Raw genomic sequence first — 20,419 nt, 5'->3', positions numbered from 1 at the left:
AGGAAGGAGGGTGCGGGGCTGGCCTAGGAAAGATGCTCCCTGTGTTGTTAGAGATGTTGATTTCCTGACCACTTCCGTCATCTAGACTGTGTCCACAGCAGCCAGGTGCCAGGTGTCTGTCGTCCTGGAACGGAATCTAGTCTCAGGGAGGCACCCCTTGGAGGCCATTGAAAATTCATCCCTTACCCCGTCCAGTCAAAATTAGTTTTCCCTCTAGCAGAAAATAAAGAGGCAGGTAGGGCTCCTTCGGTTGTGCTGCCAACAGTGGCAGAATGTTTTCTCTTTTTTTTAATATTAATATCTTTTAAAAATATAATTACTTAATTTATTTATTTAGTTTTGGTTGCATCTTCGTTGTTGCACGCGGGCTTTCTCTAGTTGCGGCAAGTGGGGGCTACTCTTTGTTGCGGTGCGCGGGCTTCTCATTGCGGTGGCTTCTCTTGTTGCGGAGCACGGGCTCTAGGCGCGCGGGCTTCAGTAGTTGTGGCACGTGGGCTCAGCAGTTGTGGCTTGCGGGCTCTAGAGCGCAGGCTCAGTAGTTGTGGCGCACGGGCTTAGTTGCTCCGCGACATGTGGGATCTTCCCGGACCAGGGATCGAACCCGTGTTCCCTGCATTGGCAGGCGGATTCTGAACCACTGTGCCACCAGGGAAGTCTGCAAAATGTTTTCTACTGTGGCATCGGGTAAAGGCTGGATGCCTAGGCCAGAAACACCTGGATGGGACCTTCCTCATCTGGTCTAACTGTAATCAATTTTTACACCTGCAGCACGGCCCACACCAGGAAACGAGGGGGTTTCCTTCCTTGCATTGGGCAAAGAATCTGTCCACTCATCACCTTTAGCCAGCTCCTAGTCTCAGTGACATTGAGACTTCAGTCTTATCAGTCTTGGTCTTTTTACCCTGCTTGTGTCTATTATTTATATATAAACTTATTAGATACAATAGTTCTGGTTTGAGCTGAGTGGTGAAATCAAGCGGTGGGGCTGAAATCCCAAAGGCCAGTGGTTCTCAAAACTACTATTAGTTTACAAACTGATGAATGGGCCACTTAGAAGTGGGTCCCATTAGCTTAGTAGAGACTGTCACCTGCCGCAGATACCGCCAGACAGCAGCCAGTGGTGCTCTGAGCATCCATCTCTGTGACACAGGAGGGACAGGAAGCCCATGTTCCTTCCCAGGGACAGAGGAGTCCTTCCGTGTGAGCAGCGATTCACGTCTGTTGTAGTTCAGACAGGAGGATCGCCGACTTCTAACACTTCATCTCAGCTTGAGAATCTGTTGATTTGGTCCCAAGCTCAAGCCCACTCACTTCTCCATCGCCCCACCCCCGACGCCCCTCACCCAGGCCTTGGTCATCTCCAGCTGGAATTGTTGAGTCTTTTAACTGGTCATCCCCAAGTTGAAACAATTTGGGACCTGGGACCCTTTTGCTGCAGTGCTTGCACCTGGACACACGTCTCCTCGGGCAACAAAATACAAAGAAACTATAAGAGACTAAAAATAACTGCGTGCATGCGCAGTTGGGGCAAATTATGGATAACAAGATACGAAAAGACCAAAAAGCCAACTGCCACTTCTAAAGAGTCAGGAGCAAAGCAGGGTACTGCACCTGTCCCCTGCACTCAACACCACCAAGGGGTGGGCAGATCGCCTAAGCCACGCCTCCGGCCCCACCCCTGGACCTGCCCCTACCCTCACCCCATACAAGGAACCAGCTCACCCTTCCTTGGGAAGCAAGCAAGGGAACCTGTTGTTTGTTCTTGCTCCCCCTTGCTGCAGCAGGGGCCCCAATAAAGCCTGGCCTGAATTCCTTGTCTGGCCTCTTATCAATTTCTATTGATTAAGGAGGCCAAGAACCCTGGTTGTCCCCAAGTCACTCTTCCCACCACCCACTTGCAGCCAGAGCGCCCTTCAGTCAAGCTGAATCAGGTTTGAGCACAGCCCTTGCTGAAATCTCTTCAATGACGTCCCAGTTCTCTTAGATTAAAAGCCAGGGCTTCCCTGGTGGCGCAGTGGTTGAGAGTCTTCCTGCCAATGCAGGGGACACGGGTTCGAGCCCTGGTCTGGGAAGATCCCACATGCCACGGAGCAACTAGGCCCGTGAGCCACAACTACTGAGCCTGTGCGTTTGGAGCTTGTGCTCCGCAACAAGAGAGGCCGCGACAGTGAGAGGCCCGCACACCGCGATGAAGAGTGGCCCCAGCTCGCCGCAACTAGAGAAAGCCCTCGCACAGAAACGAAGACCCAACACAGACAAAAATAAATAAATTAATTAATTAAATTTAAAAAAAAAGAAATTAGCCTTTAAAAAAAAAAAAGCCAAACTCACAGAGACATGGTGTGCAGGGGGGGCCCTGGGGGCTGGCCCCGCCTCCTTCTTGACCTCCCTGGGGCTGTTCCCCACCCACGGAACAAGGGCTCCTGTCCGTGCTTCTCCGGTCCAGCCTCTGCCACTCCTACCACAGGGAAAGCTCTTCCCTGGTCTTGCACAGCCAAGGACATCTCAGCTCAAGTGTCCTCTTCTTGGTAGCCCTTCCTACCCCACCCTGTCCTAAAATAGGGGCCCTGGTATTCTCCTTGACCACCTGTTTCTTCCCTCTTCGTACCACTTCTTTGTGTATTTGTAGAATTCCTGAAGACAGGGGCCATGTCTGTCTGGTTCACTGCTATACACACAAAATCTAGAACAGTGCTCGTGTGCAGTAAATATTTGTGAGCTCCAGAAATATTTGTTGAACGAAATGATAAATTATTTAAAAGTACGTCGCGTTAAGATTGTTTGTGCCAATACTGACCATGCGGTTATTTTGAGAAACCCCATTTTTAGGAAAAAAACAAAAACCAAAAACCTCTGGGTCTTCCTCATAAGATTTCTTTTTTCTCTTCTCTGGATGCCTGTGATCCCTCCCCAAGGTACCTGGAGGAGTGGTCTGCACAGAAGTGATCAGATCCCACCGTTAGCCTTGTGAATTTGCAACAATTTAATGCGCAGGGAAGAGATTGCAGGTCTGCCTCTAGGCTATTTTTAAAAGCTCTAATGGAAGATAAGCCAGAGCTCAAACTGGGATAAATCTCAGCTCCACAGCCTGGAAAAGAAGCCAAGAGCTGCACCCTGGCTGGTTGAGGTAGCATGGGTACCTTTTAACTTACTCTCAGACCATGAAGCTGTATATTAAATTACCAGAATATGGCTAGAATATTCAGACCATCAGAAGCTTGCAAGTCGTGTTTCAGGGTTGGTGAAACACAGACTCCTAATTTCACTTGCTAATGGTTTCTTTTTATACAGGAGTGGTCCTACGGGGTTCAATAAACAAGGACATATTCACTCCCATGTGGGTTCACAGCGGTACCGTATCACCGCTGCTGAGGCTAAGATTTCAACAGGACTGAGCTCTGTTTCTTCACCAACCCGAGTTTCAAAGCGTCGCTTGGCTGTGAGTTAGAACTCAGACAACCCCAGAATCACTGTAGATTCTAGAAAGTCTCTGTGCACCTGAGAAACCCTAAGAAGGCTCTCCATAGCAGCGCGCTCTCCAGGACCTCCCGGGACCCCCGCCCCAGCCTCTTACCCGGTGGACACCCAGTGGCCCTCGATGGCAGGCGGCATCTGCACAGTGATCCTGGCACCATTGTGGAGATGTTTGAGCATGTGGTGACACTGGGATTCCTTGAAAGCCCTCCAGGCACTTTTCTCCAAGGACCTGGGGTGCGACCTGCTGTCCGGATGAAGGAGGGCAGAGCCCTCTCCCAGCCCTGAAACAGATACATGCAAGGCAGGTGTCAGGGGAGCCGCAGAGACGTCCCCGAGGCGGGGACATCCCACAGGTGGGAAACGCCAGGTTTTATCACTGTCTTTGCTCTCCTAGAATTCACATTCTACAGTGTCCCAGGAGATCCTCTCCCAGGTGAGAAAACTGGGGTCTGTGGAGATAACGAACGTGACTTGCATGAGGTCGCTTGGCGAGTTTCCTGGCAAAGCCTGAACTCAAACCCAGGTCCACGAAACTGCAAACAGGGCCGTGCATCCCACGAGCAGCTGTGCAAGGCTGCAGGGGACAGAACTGCGTGCTCCAGAGTCATCAAGGCTGGAGATGGGGCTGAGGGGACAGGTAGAAAAGGTAGTCAGGAAGGGTGGACAGGTGCAGCGACACACAGACGGGAAGGCAGAGAGCCGGCAGCTTCAGTGAAGGGTGAACGGAGACGGGAGAAAGGCGCAGGGAACAGCTAGGAGGCGCCCCACAGTGGGGACTCCCTTCTGCCCGCACCACCTCATGCACCTCGGGGTCTCTCAATCCCCAAACGGACGCCCTCTAGAGGGGGTGCAAGTCCTAGGCCCGCCCTATAAGGGCTCAGGTGTGGCATTTCCCCCAGTGATCTTCCAAGGCTGCCCCTCGGAGTTGGTGACAAACAAACATATGTTACAGGGTTTTGATTGCACATCTGTATTTTCCATGGGTAAAGGGACACTAAGACTAAGTTTATCTTCACGTCGTCCAGGTTGGCCAAAATTTACACATGCAAAAGTACCACCAGCCTCGTGTTCAGAAAAAGGCAAGGAAAACAGATGGAGTTATCATCTGAGAGCCCACTGTTTCCTCTGAGATTCACTCCTGAAGTGACTCACAATCTGAGAGGTCTTTATTGTGGACCTACTAGGAATTCAGCACTGTGGTAGCAAAAAAAAAAAAACAAAAAACGACACTAGTTAGACAAATGTACAACAATAAAAAAAGGATGTTAATGAAACTGTGGTAATCGTTTTGCAATGAATGTTAAATGCAACCTCACCAGCAACCCCATTCAGCCAAACCAGGTGAGTCACACCTGAGCTAGAACAAGGGCGACACTAAAACTCAGAAATCTGTGTCAGGTGGAGTAAACATTAATGCTCAGGACTGTTAAGCGAGGACCCCCTCCGTGGCCTCGAGCTCCCATCCCAGGGAAGGCACTTCCACTGAAACGATGGTCCTGGGTGCTCTGTCCCTGACCCTCCCCAGAGAGAAGAAGGAAACAAGCCTGCTAACTGGTCTATTTTTCTCTGTTTCTTTGCAAAACCAGCCTGTTTTCAAAATACATAAAATACATGCATTTTGATCAGCCCCCTCCCACCCCCATAGTAAGGACCCTTCAGTGGTTGGGCTGTGGCACTGAGCCAGGTGGAAAGTCTGGAAAATTCAGGGGTGACCTGTTGGCAATCCTACATGGACATCCACCTGTACTGTGACTTCTGATGGGGTATTTATCCCAATTCCAGCATTTTAATCCCCATTTGTCTGTCACCTGTGCTGATCTCTCTCAGTTAGCTTTGAACCAGAGGATGGGGGGGTACCTCCACCAGCCCCAAGAGTTGTGGTCATCTTGTTGATAGGAAGCACTTCCTGAATTCCCCGTCAGGAATGAAATCAAACAGTACAACTTGCCATTTGGTGGGTCAACTGGATGATAAATTGTAACGTGGCAAAAATACATATTTTAGCTCAAGTCACAAAGCACTGGGGTTGTGGAAGAGTCTTCTTTAAATATGACACCCAGCATTCAGTAAAGATGTCATGCTCTCACGATCAACAAAGCTATGTTCTAAAAATTGATTTATAAACCCCTTTACACCCTACAAATGTTTTCCCGTAAAGCTAAGGAAAGCCGGGAGGGGAGTGGATATCGGTGAAATTCTGGAGCTGGGCTGCTTGGGTTTGAAACTAGATCAGCCACTTAAAGGATTTCGTCAAATCCAAGACTTCAATGATTAAGATGCATCATTATTTTATAACCAGCGACAAAAACACTTGCATTTAAACGATGACACCTGCCTTAGCAGCAGTCCCAACACCCTTGGAGCATGCAACAGGGCCTCCGACCACTTTATCTCTCCAAAGAGATCTGGCACCATGTCTGGCCTTCAGCTGCAACGCTTCACTCAGGACAGGTAATCGGTTTGCTCTGCACGAATCTTGACAACAAGGCTCAAACACAGCCTTATCTTTTTGTGGCATCTTCCTTTCCAAATAACTGTTTCTCGGTGAGAAAATATGTAAGTGCAGTTACTACCCCCCTCACCGTGATAAATTCTCGCCCCACTGATGTTACACGGACACCCCTGGCTCTGTCACTGGGCTGCCTGATTTCCACACTGTTTTTCTTTTCAGCGCTGAGAGTAGAATTTACAAGTGAATTCTAACACTTGGCTGCAGTGTTTACTCTATTTCCAAAACCAACCTATTGGCAACTAAACCATAGATGGAGAGCAACAAGGACACACACAGAGGAAGTGACATGGGGACAGTATGGGTCCAGGTTCACACAGGCGATGACAGGTTTGCCGCATGACTGCCACCTGCAGGCTCACAGGGGCCAGAGGCCCCACCCACCGAAGATGCACACCCACTGCCCAGCCCTTATACATGAAAAACTGTAAATCCTACAATCGGTGAAACACATGATCAGCACTGTGACCATAAACAAGTCACTTAACTCCCCCAAGCCTCAGTGTGCTCATCTGTACGGAGGGGGTGACAGCACTGCCGTCACTCGGAGTGGGTCTCAGGATTCACTGAGATCATTTCCTTTAGCACGTGGTTCAAGGTTCTTGTTAGGCGTTAGTTGCTATTATTTTAAATGATGAATAGGCTCTTGGGGGTCCTGAGAAAGGCCTTCCTAACTAACAGAATGGCTGGAATAATGCTAAGAGTCTCCTGGAGCCCAGCTCACTCTGCGCTCTGGAGGGACAGTGTGCCGAGAGCGAGGCCCGGGCTCCTGGCAGCCAACTAACTGGTGACCCGGATGGAGAGCAGGGGTGGTGACAAGCTCTACTCAGTTTAACAAATAACTACACGCTGCCACTCTGTGTAGCTTAGGGGCTGGAAGCATAAAGAAGATTGAAGATAGGTTTTTCTGACCCGGAGGCTCTTAAGGTCTCATTTGGACTGCACGTCCAAGGACAAGGGTGGGATGGTGGGGTCTGGGCAGGAGGTGGGTTCAGAGGCAAAGGGAGGGGCCGTGATGCTCAGGACCTGCGCGGTTGTGCAGGAGGCTGGAGCCAACAGTCAGCTTTTTAACCAGGGGGCGGGGAAGACATAAAATCCCAGAACCACCAATTTGCACATCATTAGAAAGCAGGCAGAAGATTAAGTCCCTCAGGGTTTCCAGAGACCAAGCTCCGTCTTGCTACTGCTCCTGTCAGACAGGAGCCAACGTCAGGGACCTGGCAAGGCTGTCGGCCCACGAGGTCAGATGGAGGACTCGACAGCCAGCCCCTCCCCAGGACACAGTGGCTGAGGGCTCACTCGCAAGGGTGGGACTGAATTTTTAGGATGGGAAAATAGGCTTGGAATTTATTCCCTTTTTATCTTTTTCCTTTGAAATACCCACCACCTCGATGACCCTTAGGGAGCAAAATTAAAAGGGTCAAGTGACAGCAGGCATTGCTGTCAGGCAGGAGAAGCCGTCTCTTAGGGTCAGGCATGGACAGGGGTCACCAACACTTACTTGGCTCGTTGGGTGTGGGACGTGGATTACCTTCCCCCCCCCGCCCCGCCCCCATGTGAGGCCTCCTTCTAGTAAATGGCTGGGAATGAAAAGGCCACTTGAAGCATCTAGTTCAGCCACAGGCGAGGCCATGTGGAACGCTCTCACCTTACATCCCATGACTTCCTTCTCAGCATCAGCCATGGGTGCCCTCCAAGGAGACCAGCCTTAGACTTCTGGTCAACCCAGGGACCCCCGTGTTCCTGCATTGCCAGAACTATGTCAGCTCCAAATCTGACACTGAAACTAGCAACTCACTCATTCAAACAATCAGAAAGGACTCTCTGCAGGGCCAGGCACTGTGTAGGCACAGAAGCTACAAACATTATGCCCCAAAGAATCCTCAGTTGGGGAAGAAATCAGAACCCCAATGGACTTATAAAGGAACTCAGAAAGACGGAGGGAGCAGGCAGCTATGCCTTGAAGACTGAACAGAAGTGGTCCAGGCAGAGTTTATAGCACATGCCCAACATAAGGAGGGGACGGGAGATTCGTGCAGGGGGGATGGAGAGGCCTTAGGGAGGGGAGATTGCAGGGTGGCCCAGGAGGGAACAGTGGCAAAACAGAGGCCGGGCTGTGATCAAGAGCTGTGAGTGCGTCATCCTGAGCGTGGACTCGGCTGAAACAGGGAAGAGGAAACACCCAAAGCCCGTACGCAATGTAACGCAGGATTCCATTTTGAAAAGACTGCTTTTCCCTTTTTTTGGAGGGCTAAGAAGCAGGAAGATCAATTGTGAAGCTTCTGCCATGGTTCAGTGCATCATTTTTGCCTGAATAAATGAGAAAGATAAGAGAAGGGAATTGCTTTCAACAAAGCAGTAAATCTTTTTGGTGGTCCCAGAGAGGCACTGACCATCTTTGGCATGTTGTGGGAAAAGGTATTACCAAAAAGTTATTTGAAAAGAGAGGAAAGGAGGAAGGGAGGGAGGGAAAGACGGAGAGAGGAAAGTAAGAGTCTGTACTAATTTAGCACTACATCTGGAAAAAAACTTTTGCAAAATACTTATGTGTCCACTTTCATACATCTTCAATTGTATAAATCAACATCCAACTTAAGGGTGGTGACTAGCTGTAATAATAGTTCCTGCCTGAGTGTACTTATTAGCTATAATAATAAATGTGCTTATCATATATAATAACTTTAAAACCTCCACTTGATTGGATTATCTGTGTAATGAGAAGTGTTGACTAAGCACAATATTTGGTTGTTGATAATTCTGCCATTGAACGTTGAGTGCAGTTGACATGATCTTTCAGGCTCTTAAGGCAGATCACAGTGAGGTCATCGTTAGGGACATCAGTGCCTGTGGGATGTTGCTTTGGATACAGAGGTAGTGGGATGGACAGGTGACAACCCTATTTAGTCCAAGAGAGGGTTTTTCCCCTTGTGTTTCTCATACGAGTGAGGAAGCACACGTGTAGGAGGGCACACACAAATAACATCAAGACTTTGATGAACTGAGGATTCTAGATATTTTGGTCAGTTGCGAAGACTAGTTCATTGGGCTCCAGTCATTAAGATTTTTGCTGTAAATGAATCCAAGGAAAAGAGCATCTCGAAGGGTTAAACAACATCAGTAAGAAAGGGACTGAGTTTTCAGGCTTCAAGGTGACTTTGGCTAACTCATCGGATAGGTGCCTTTCGTTCCCCTGTACAAAGTGAAAATTACAGTAATGGGGATAATAACTAATGTTTGTAAAACACTCGAAGACTCACTTCACGCCTATATTATCTCATTCATCAAATTCCAGTTACTACACGGGAACAGAAAGGAGTGGGTGGAGAGCCAGCCTTCAATGTCAAGGGTTCTACGAACAGCCAGGCCCTGATACCAGCGCCAGTGGGAGCCACCACAGCACCGCCCCGACCAGTGGCGTTCTGATGAAGCAGGTTATCAAAGTGACTTCACTACAAAATGGTCTCCAACATCTGGGGTCCCATGGCCTGGGCCCAGATCAAATGATTATGACAAGGGGGCAGCTTCTTTCAAGTACGGGTGGGAGAAAAATGTAGACCCTGGAAGGAAACTGTTCTCCTGTTGAAAACAAATTAATTCCCGAAGGCTTTAGGGGACAATTTTATAGATGACCATTTGCAGAGAACTACATGAGCTCCTTGGGCTCTGGAGGGTGCATCACATGCATGGGTGTGTGTGTATGTAAGGGTTTTCCACTTCCACGGATGAAATCACTCACAACAGAAATCCTAAATGACTCCAGGATGACCTTTACTACTACCATGATTGCCAGTCTACTGTTCAGAGTGAAAACTCCCAGAGATAGCAAATAAAAAACCACATTTCCCCAAACAGAGGGAGCACAGGATTAACCATTTACATGGGCATCTGTACCCTAAGTTCAAGGCCCGTGAGGCCAGGTGACTGTTGGCATCACCCAAGTCACCAGACTCTGCACACAGAAAGCAGCCCTGAGCACAGGCTTCAAAGGGAACAAATGCAGTATTTCTCTGTCGCCTGCAGCAACTATTATTCCTGAGCCCGTGTTGTTCTCCGTGTTGTTCTCCAAGAGCGAGCCAGGCCACCCACCGACAGGGACCAGGCAGAGGGCAAAGGGCATGGGGCAGGGGATGGAGCAGAGACCCTGAGTCGTCCCTTCAGCAGGTGGCTAAGGGCCTACTGCATGCGAGGTTGTCTCCAAGGCCTGCCCCGTCGCTGACACGTGAAGGGAAAAGTGAGGGAGGAACGCGGCGTGTGGCCAAGTCCCCGGGAGAATCCTCTTGATATACTCAGCAGCTTTTCACCTGTCTATCTAGATCGAGAACCCAAAGCACCAAACCACTTTACACACAATAAAATGTGAAATGAATTGGGAAGGAGACACTTTTCAGGCACACTTGGGACTGAACTCATCTTTGATTTGGTTAGTCACTGCATAGGTACTTTAATGCTTAAAAAAATAAAATCAAAACGGCCAAATAAATATAACGTCAAGACACTCACAATGGTGGTCTCTGAGAGGGTCTCTGAAAGGCCCTTTTCTGTCCCTGATACAACGTGACCTGCGTCACTCCCACACCAGAGTGAGGAAGCATCTCACGGTGGAACTGGTGCGATGCAGAAAAACACACAGCAGAGAAAACGGGAGCGATGAGGGAAAATGCAGGTGATTACTTTGCCGTGAAATCGCCCAGCCCCAGTAAAAGAGCCATCATCACTGTAATGTGGGCTGTGAAGTCGAGGCGGTTACATGACCGCCTGCACAGCTTCCATGTTTTGGAACAAAAGTTGCCGTTCACTCCCAGGTGGGCACCTACACTCACCAAGCGCTTGTTTTTATTTCCATGATGTTGGAGGTCAAAGCTGAGAGAGCTGCTTTTGCCAATCTTTAAACCTTATCTAAAAGCATTTTCCCTTTATGAGAAACATAGTAAAGTCAAGATTTCAAATTCCTGGTTTCATTTAACTTTTGATGAAAATGAGGTAATTTTCTAAGTCGATTTCTTCTAAGGCCATGGTCCCCGGGCCAGACACTGGGGTCCAACCACAGACAGCATGGCTTTCCTGCTGGGCCTGGAGCTGACGGCTGCCACCACAGCCGTGCTCTTCATACAGTCGTATGTGTGTGTGTGTGTGTATGTGTATGTGTGTGTGCATGGTGTGTGTGTCTGTGTGTGGGGTGTCTGGTGTGTGCATGATGTGTGTGGTGTGTGTGTGGGTGTGTGTGGGGTGTGTGTGTGTGTGTGGAGTGCTGGGATTCCCAGCAGGGAAAAACACCGCAGTCAAGGGCAGTATGCCAGTCTCCCACCTCTGGGCTCTCCAGTAAGCTCTTCTCATCCTGCCAGGTATTCTCAGGACTCTTCAGGAAGGGCGGCTGCCCCCCCTCACAGCCCTGTCCCCAGTCGGCAGTGACACAGGCACGCAGGAGGCCCTCTTAATGTACCTGTTGACCGAATGGTTGGCTGAAGGAATGAAGCTACAAAACCCTTCGAGAACAGATGAGCCTCAGTAACTACAGGGTGACACCACATCCTTACTCTAGCCTAGATCCCTATCACATGACATTCCAAAATATCTTTATTCCCAATATGAACCCAAATTGAAAAGAACTAAATGGCCTGTGCACGTAACATCTGGACACAGCAAGAGCTCATGCTCGGATGGTGGCAGGTTTTTCCTGAGCTTTTCCTTGGGATCACTTCAATGCCGCGCAGAGGCCACGTGCTGCCATGTAAGCTTTCCACAGGTGTACAAGATCACTAACGAGTCCTTTCATATTTCCAGTCCTAAATGTTTTATGCTTCCCTTTAATTGATTCTATCAAATTGTCATCAGTCTGTCCCTAAATGGTAGGTATTTACACAGTCCTATCATCCGCTGGTGTTGAGTTCTTTACTCATTTAGGGAGAAAAAGAAGGACCACGGCTATGATGGGACGGCTCAGCCACGTGCTTGAAGATAAGTCAGTTTCTCTCAAAAGAGAATATTTACCATCTGTCTAAGACCCTTGCTCCCTGCTATGAGCAGATGAGTAATATTTCTTTTCAAGATTACATTTTATGACTAAGGGGGAAAAGGTGCAGGAAAGGCAATGTTTTCTTGGTCACAAAAACTGTCTCCAGTAAAATGATATTTCAAAGATTCTATTTTACCCTATTGTAATGTTTCCTCACATTTTGTTGGTTAGGCTGTCATTCGGTAATCCACACAGTTTTGGGGTTTTTCTTTTTTCAGTTTTAATAGAATACACTCAAATGAAAGGTAATAGCTTAAAAGTGTCTTCCCATTTCAGAAAAGTCGATGAATTCTACAAAAGTAAATGGCGATGGAAGAAGAACATCTCCCCAACAACGGCTCCAAAACTTAAAGTCAAATGTTTCCATTAATAAGGAGAATGAGCACTTTGGGGCACATTAAAGCACTGCTTTTTCTGAAATATCTCGTGTTAATCTGGTTTCTGGAACTGAATGATTTTCGTGGCTTTTCATCTAAGCAAATAAAACAGTGACAAGGGACATACCCCAGCTGCATACCTTCATGACATTCAATAGGTTTTACTTGGATTAAGAAATGCAATTGTTCTCAGATGTTGGAGGACAGGAAAGTAAGACCAACATGTATACTTTTATGCCGTCACATTTTGAACTTGGGTCTCCCACTACATTTACAGTTTTAAAACACAGCAAAAAATAAACAATGGACTCCAGTCTTTCCAGACCCTAATTTACTCACCAATAGGACCTATAGGTGATTTATAACTTGCCTGAGTTGAAATAAAAGTAACCAAAAAAACTGAACAAAGATCGGATGCCAAACACAATAAAGAGTTTCTACAGCATCTTCACCCAGAATCTTCCTGAAGGCCTTGTGCACTTGTTAATCTTATTAATGAGACTTGTTGGTGTAACAAATAATCTATAAATGATGTCTGGAATTAAATTTCGTAAAGTTGGTCCCAAGTACATTCATAACCATAGAAAATATGTTTTTACCTACCTAACTGCTGTCATAAATACACAAGTAGCAAAATAAAAATGCCTCTGTATCAGGAAAAAAATCATTAAGCCATTCTAAAAGAGTACAGGTAATTTCCTTCAGACTGATGACTTCTATTAAGATACATAATCAAGCTCCACCTGTTACTACAGAATTTTTAAATACTTGCAAAACCCCTAACTACAGAGTAGGACACACTCTCAAGCCATTCCCTTGGGTTAGGTTGATTAATACCCATTTCCCATTAAAACTGCTTCAATCAAGTAAAAATCAGGCAGAAAAGGGGGAAACGGAGAATACCCAATTTTTTCTTGGTGCTTCACATTATCCTAAGGAATCGTGACAAGCCTCTCTCAAATCGCAGAGATTTATACCCAGAAGGACCACTCCCTCGGTTTCTCCTCTGTGCTGGAGTTCCAGGCGCCCTGCACGAGCGCAGTTGCTCTGTGGGCAACATCAGCGTGAATAACTCTGCCACTGCAGGTTCATTTTGAAATGGGATGACTTTTTGTAGGGTTATCCCCGTCATCCCATTAAACTTGGCAAACCTCCTTTTTTATTTTACATACTCTTCGTCATATGCACATGTGCACACACACGTGCACACATGCACAGGGTCTGGCCCCGCTGGCTTATTCCCCCCTTCCTTACTCCCTCCCTGCATACTGTGGATCTGGGTGAACCCCTGACCGCAAGGAGCTCAGGCTGACTCCAGCTGGAATTTGGAGATCTGGGGCTATACTTGAACCTCACTGAGGATATACTTGGGCTCCCCTTACCAGCCGTTACCACACTGTGGTGCAGGAAGTGTGGTTACAACTTCCAGCTCTCAAAACAAGGAGGAAAAGTTCAGGATGGGTTGGCCCAGGCTGTGTTTCTGAGCATGGCTTTTGTAGTCCAAAAGGCAAATGGCTTTATGAAAAAAAAATTCTGTTCACGCCCAATTGTCAAGTACTTTTTCATTTTAAAGGCATTTGCCCATATGACCATTTTCCTGCACAGATACGACAAGAGTTTTTTAGGGGACACTCTCCCCTGTGTCCTCTCTCTCTCTGCCTCTTGTTTCTGGTGTGGGTGGCAGCTGCTGTTTGATCTGCCCATTGGCTCTGATGTGTTTCATGTTTCAGCCAAAGAGGAAAACGGCTCTGTAATTCTAAGCAGATGGGCCTAGGAGTACAACCCTGTAATTACACCTTCTCTTTCTGGCCCTCGAACTGCCAGCCTTCCATCCTGACTGTGAAAGTCTGGGATCACTGGGGCTCCGGGCACACCTTGGCAATCAGGCAGGTCTGGCCCAGCCCAACTTGTTCGCAGGGCCTGTGGACCTGCACTGCCCATACTGCCGGCCCCAGCAGGGTGACAAAGAATACAGCAGCGCAGGGCTCCCGGGTTGCTGTCTCCTCCCCTTCCTAGATGGTCTGGGAGTCACCCCTGACCTTCAGCGCCGGCCAAATGCCTTCTGAAGCTGGACTGGAAACCTAGAGGCCATGAGGGTGCTGACCTGATGACCCAGTGTGCAGAGGTTTGGGGTGCCCGTGGTGGGTGTGGAGGCAGGAGAGCCCTGCTCCTGGTGGACACTCTGCTGGACAGTCAGGTGTCCACCGTTAGGAAAAGCTGGCCCAGGACATCTGGATCAGCACGTGTTCTGCAGCCACCTGTCCCCACGATCGCCACGGATCTCGCACAAAATCTGCCTTCCCACCCCCGGTGCAGTGCTATCTTCTTTTCCTCAGTGCAATTCCTGGAACTCTTTTAAAGCCTGCTGTTCTCTGGCTGAGGGTTTACTAGAGCTGCTGACGACATGTGACACATGAAACAGAAACAAAACGACCCAGAAGAGCGGGAGGAAACAAGCTCAGGTCCCGGAGAACTTAGGGGACTGGTTTTAATTACTGCACCTTGGCTACGAGGAGGCCCCTGCTCCCTGAAAGTCCGTCCAGAGAACCTACCGGTCCACCTGGGAGAGACCCCTCCCCAGCCCCTCAGCACACTCGTCCTCCGAGGGGCGAACACAAACACCCCGAGCTGCTTTTTCCCTGAAATGGTCACAGTTCTCTGCACAGTGCCCCCAAAGCTAGGACCCCAGCAAGAGCCTTGCCTGCGCTCTGACACTCTGTAAAGGGTCGCATAGCCTGCGGTTCCATGACCGCCTGTAGTCTGAAACCCTGCAGAGTGGACACAAGTGTCCCGGGACTTGGACATAAAGTCTGTGTGCGCGCCCTTCCAGAGAGAGCGCGGCCGGCGCCCGGGAAGGCGAGCCTCTTCCAGGGCGCCCAGGAGGGGGCTGCGCCCGGCCGCGCGGTCCCCTCGGTTCCGGGGTGTCCACTCGGGTCCCGGCCCCCCCGGACTCACCGTGAAGCAGGAGGGCCGGGAACAGGGATGTGAGCAGGAGGCGGCGCACACAGGACATCTCCAGGCCTCCTCCGGGGCCGCCCGCGCGCGCCGCACCGCCCGCCGTCCGGGGACCCAGCTTCCCGGGACCCGCCTGCAGCCCGGGCGGCGCGGCCCGGCCGCGCGGGGACAGGGCCAGGCCCGCGCTTCAGGCGGCCGCGGCGCGCCCCATACCCGGCCCGGCCCCTCCGCTCCCGGCCTCCCGTCCCGCGCCCGGCCCTGCGCGCCCGGCCGCCCCGTGCTCGCTCGGCCGCCGCCGCCGCTCCGCGCTGCACTGGCCGCCGCCGCCGTCGCAGCCGCCGCAGCTCCTCTTCATATTTCCAGGGCGCCGCCGCGGGAAAGGGGCGGGCGGGGGCGGGGCCTGGACGGGGCGGAGCGATGTGGGGCGGGCCGGGCCGTGGCCTGGACTGGGGCGGGACAGGGCCTGGATGGTGGGCGGGGCGATGTGGGGGGGCGCGGCCTGGATCGGGCGGGGCGAGACCTGGATGGGGGCGGGGAGGGCGGGGCGATATGGGCGTGGGCGGGGCCTGGGCCGGGTAGGGGATCCTCCCGGGACCCGGCGCAGGACTCGAAGGGCGCTGGGCACCGCCGCCCCTGCTCCGCCGCCCTCTCCACTTCTTCGCCCCCTGGCCCTCCCCTCCCCCTCCGGTGCCTCCGCTCTCTTCTCCTTCCACTCCCCTCGCTGCCCTGCCCCGCCCTCCCCAAGCCTCATCCCCTCTTAGCCTCCGGCTCCCCGGCCTCCTTCCTCCCCTCCTCCTCGGCCGCTCACTCTAGGACAGCTCCTCCTGCGAGGGGCTCACAGACCTAGGCCCGGGCCCCCCCCCGCCAAAGGAGGAAAAAGTGCCCCTCACCCTCCCTGCGCCCAGCCGGGGCAGCTCTGGACCCCTGTCTTCCCTCCACTCACAGGGGAGGATTCCCCACTTGTGAAAGGCGTTCCAAAAGGGTTGGGGACGCTGCAAGGCCCAGGTCTCTAGCGGGTCGGAGAGAGGTCCGCGTGCCAAGCTTGGGGCGTGTGTGTGGCCCGCGCGCACGTGAGAACGAGGGAAAGGAGAGGAGAGAAGAGATGGCAGAAAAGAGAAGAGGTTTCCACCGCACGGGTGGGGATGCTGAGCGCCGCGTCCTGACGCCAGGGTCCCGAGCGCAGGAGGAGCCCGGCCGCAGGGCCCAGCTGACCCGGCAAGGGACGCAGGGCCCCCTCCACCCTCCCCTTCCAGGAGGCAGGACTCGTTGGGACACGGAAGAAATCTCAGAGGTCCCCTTCCCCGATCCCTCCTCCCTCCCAGCCCGAAGCTTGGTTCTGTTTAAGGTTTGTGGGTCTTGGGGAGTTCAGTTTTACATGGACTTTGAAGACCCAAAGGCAGGGACAGTCTCCTTCAGTCCATTCCAGGCGCTGGTTTCAGTCAAGGCGCCTCCCCTGCTGACGGACGTGCCCGGCGCGCTCTGATGCTGGAGGGCTCTCCTCCAGGAGGGTTTGTCAGTAGGGGAGGCTGAATGTCACCTCCTCACGCTGGCTGAGGAGCAGCCAGGGACCACATGGAATCGGGAGAACATTTCTGTACTCTGCTGGTGTTTTTCATAAATAAAATACTTGAAAAAGAATGCCGAATTTCCAAGAGAGTTTTCTGCCCCTTTGAACAATGTAGTAATTCAACTCTTTGTGCTGTAGACTTTCAAAACTAGCTGGACATTAGCATCTGTGTAAAACAGTAAAATGGATGAGGATACATGTGACAGTTTCCCTTTTTTTTTTTTTCCTGAGAAAGCCACAGGTCTTTTGATGTGATGGTGCTGATACTGTTCGATGTGCTTTAGTTTTTATCACCATCAGTATCATCTTTCCATCTTTAATATGAGGGATTGCAACATGCACCACCTGCCTACCTCACAAGGATGTTGTGAGGATTACGTGCTGATGTTTGCAAATCTGGAAGATGAAAGACTCTGTGTGTGAAAGACGGGACGGTTGGTGTCATAAAACCTGGGAGCAGGAGAGTATCTGAGTTGGGCTTGCTGTGCAGCATCTCTCTGGACCAACTGTTCCCAATCACATGCTTGCCTCTGTTACTAGGTTTGGGTATCAGATTATGACCTGTGGGATTTGAATGTTGCCCAAGGGTCAGTTGGGTTTAAAGCAGGAGCTTGATTTCCTCGTGAATGCTGGGCAGTTGGGAATGATGTAAACAGCATATTTGGCTGCTTAAACAGAACTTAGCCTTGTCACCAAGAACACATAGTGGGCGATGTCTACTTTTCTATGCGTTTCGTCATTGGATGCCTTTTAGTCTATCAGGGAATAATTGAAACAAGCAAATGACGAGAGAGTGTTAGGGGTGGTGTGTTTATGTGCAAGCAACTGGGCCGATCGTCACTGAAATGTGAAGGTCATTCATCACATGTTAGCAGAACAATTAGGTAATACACTTACATAAACAATTATTTGATCTTGTTATTTAAAAGAAGAAGAAAACCAACAGGCCCGCCATAATTTGCTGTCAGCTTGACAATTAAGTTGATTCCGTTTTTGTTTTTCCAACTGGTTTTACTGGTGTGGTAGAAACAGAGCCAGAATGATGTCACCAGTTTGAAATTTGTTTTGCCAGTTTATTTTCCACACGTGGTGTCATAGCTTTAAATGCTCGACCCTCAACATCCAGCCAGAGTTGCTGCTCCCAGAAATACCCTCACTGCCTTGTGCCTGTCTGGAAGGGGAGACTTGTCCTCGATATAGGTTTCACTTTCTGCATTACTTTTTATGTTTGCTGTTAGTGTACTCACTTCTGGAAGAGAATAGCGAAAAACAAAAAAAACTGTTTAAGTTTGTCTTAGAGTGATTACATGTGGATACATGCTTAGAGTAGCAGAATTGGGAGGAGGGCATTCCCAGGCAGGAAGTAAGGTGGTTATGAGCTGCAACTCAGAATCTGGCCCCCTGAAACCAGCACAAGGAACTTCCCTGGGCCACTTGTAAGGACCAAGCCTTGAGCAGGTCCTGGTGATGATGGGAGAGTCCCAGGCAGGGACAGCTGGATAAGATGCTCTTAGCAGCATCAGCAAGCATGCTAGACTATTTGGAGCTACTTGTAAACAACTTTTGTCATGTTGATGGGGAAGGAGAAACACAAAGTGGCTGATTCCCAGCCACAAAGCAAATCAGAGGCACACTTGGAACCCCATGATTGTTCAGTCACCAGCTCATAAGGCTGCTCACATGGTTACCAAGTTGTCTTTTCCCATGAACACTGCAGATCCTAAGAGCCTCTATAATTGGCTCAGTCTTTAAGAACCAGTCCTTTGCTCTCCCCCAGTAACTCTGGATCATGAGGAAATTTTCTGGGATGTACTGTGCTGGGCACAGAGCTTGGGTGGTCACCTTGGCTTGATTTTCTTGGAAGGGTGTCTTGATTTTTAGAGAGCACAGAGCAGTAGACAGCTCGATTTCACCATTATCTTGAGAGACACAAGGACCAAAGTCCTTTAAAACCTGTGCTGCAATTTGGTTTCCTAATGCAGCCTGTGAAATTGATCTAAAGGCGTGCAATCCTGCAAGCCATTTGGAATTTCAGAGATCCCAGGCCTTTTGGTTCGTAAACAAAATGATAGTTTTAAGAAGGATCAGAGGAATTAAAACATCAATTCCAAAATGTGTCCAACTGTGAATATAGTTGAAAGCATTATCCTGCCTCTGTGTCCTCAGAGGATGGGCAATGGCACCAGGAGTAGACTTTTCTCAAAACTTGGTAGATGTCAGCTCCAAGCCCGTGACACCATGGTGATTCCTTGGGATGGTAAGTGTCTGCAGGACAGGAATGGTGCTGGGTCACCTCTCTACTGCTTTCAGCACCTGACCCAGTGCTTCCAGTATTTTGCTCACAGCAGGGCTTAAGTAAATGATAAAGACATTAAATTTGAAAAATCCTATACAGCTTCCTCAGAGGCAGAGCTAATAAAATTATCCTGAGGCGTCCTTAGAAAGGGATGTCCTTCTGGGTTATATTTTTAAAATACGTTAATTAGAACAAACTCTATTTTGAAAATAACATGCAGTTTAGATGCATCTGGGAGTGGCACGGTCTTCTGAGCTTAAGAAATTAAAGGTTACATTCCATTTTATACTCATGGTGGTTATCAGAGAAAACCAGTCAAATGTTTGTGAGCTTAGTGTCTGTTCATTGCTCCATCCATCCATCCATCCATCCATCAACATGTACTAACCAACTGCCAAGTGGATACTTATGTACAATGTCTGAAAATAGGGACAGATGTGGATGAGGGTGATTCAGTCTAACCATCCCTTCATCCTGTGTCACAAGTTTGTTTGGGGAGCTGGTGACAAGACTGAGAGCCCTTCCCACTGAAAGAAAATACGAGCTCACCCAGGGGCAGGAGACAATAAATGACTTCAGTCGTGTTTTTGTCTGTACTTTTATGTCCTCTTATAATATTCTTTCCTGTAGGGCTGCTTGCCTTGTATGTCCAACTGCTTTATCTGCTTCACTAGATCATTTGGCTCTTTGAGGGCAGGAAGAAAATTGGGTATTATGTTACATCTCCTCCCCCGGCCCCTTCACAAGTCTTTCCATAAAGGGCATTTGTTGGGCTGGTCCATGAGGCAGGATAAGATCAGAGCATCAAGAAAGAGTCTCTATGAGGCTGACACCACCCTCCGCCACCGCAGCACACAACGACAGAAACAGGAGGACACAGAAGGGCTGGCATTCAACCCCGGCACGCCTGAGGTTGTCAGTGTGCTTGTAGCAATGCTCAGACACGCTTGACAAATGAGAGACAGGATGGTGCTCTGGTCAAATCCCTACAGGAACTTGGGCGAGCTACTTAACACGGCTGTGAGATGGGAGTAATAGGAGCATGAACCCGCACACAGTCCAGCGCTGTGTAAGCGTGCCCCAAAAATAACCCTCCGACACCGAGCACTGTGGGCTGGACCACCCGGCACAACTGCCCCCCAAAATCTGTTTTTGGTGGGGGAGGGTGTGAAAAAGACTCAGCTACTACAATGGCTTGTGGCCCTCCAAAGAGTGAAATGTGTAT

General features: G+C 49.8%; 1 protein-coding gene across 1 annotated transcript in view; it reads right to left on the bottom strand.

Moving 5' to 3' along the window:
- APCDD1 (APC down-regulated 1) overlaps nt 1-15,534 on the bottom strand; it is a 30,777-nt gene extending 15,243 nt beyond the window's left edge. Inside the window, exons 1-2 of the mRNA XM_082416418.1 lie at nt 15,332-15,534; nt 3,575-3,758 (exon numbers count right to left, since the gene is read on the bottom strand). Of these exons, the coding sequence (XP_082272544.1) occupies nt 3,575-3,758; nt 15,332-15,389 (242 nt within the window). The 5' untranslated portion in view covers nt 15,390-15,534. The remainder of the gene's footprint in view (nt 1-3,574; nt 3,759-15,331) is intronic.
- Nucleotides 15,535-20,419: the final 4,885 nt, after the last annotated feature.

This window comes from Balaenoptera physalus, assembly GCF_965194825.1.
Source record: "Balaenoptera physalus genome assembly, chromosome: 12".
NCBI classification, from domain to species: domain Eukaryota; kingdom Metazoa; phylum Chordata; class Mammalia; order Artiodactyla; family Balaenopteridae; genus Balaenoptera; species Balaenoptera physalus.
This window is presented reverse-complemented; position numbering and strand designations above follow the sequence as displayed.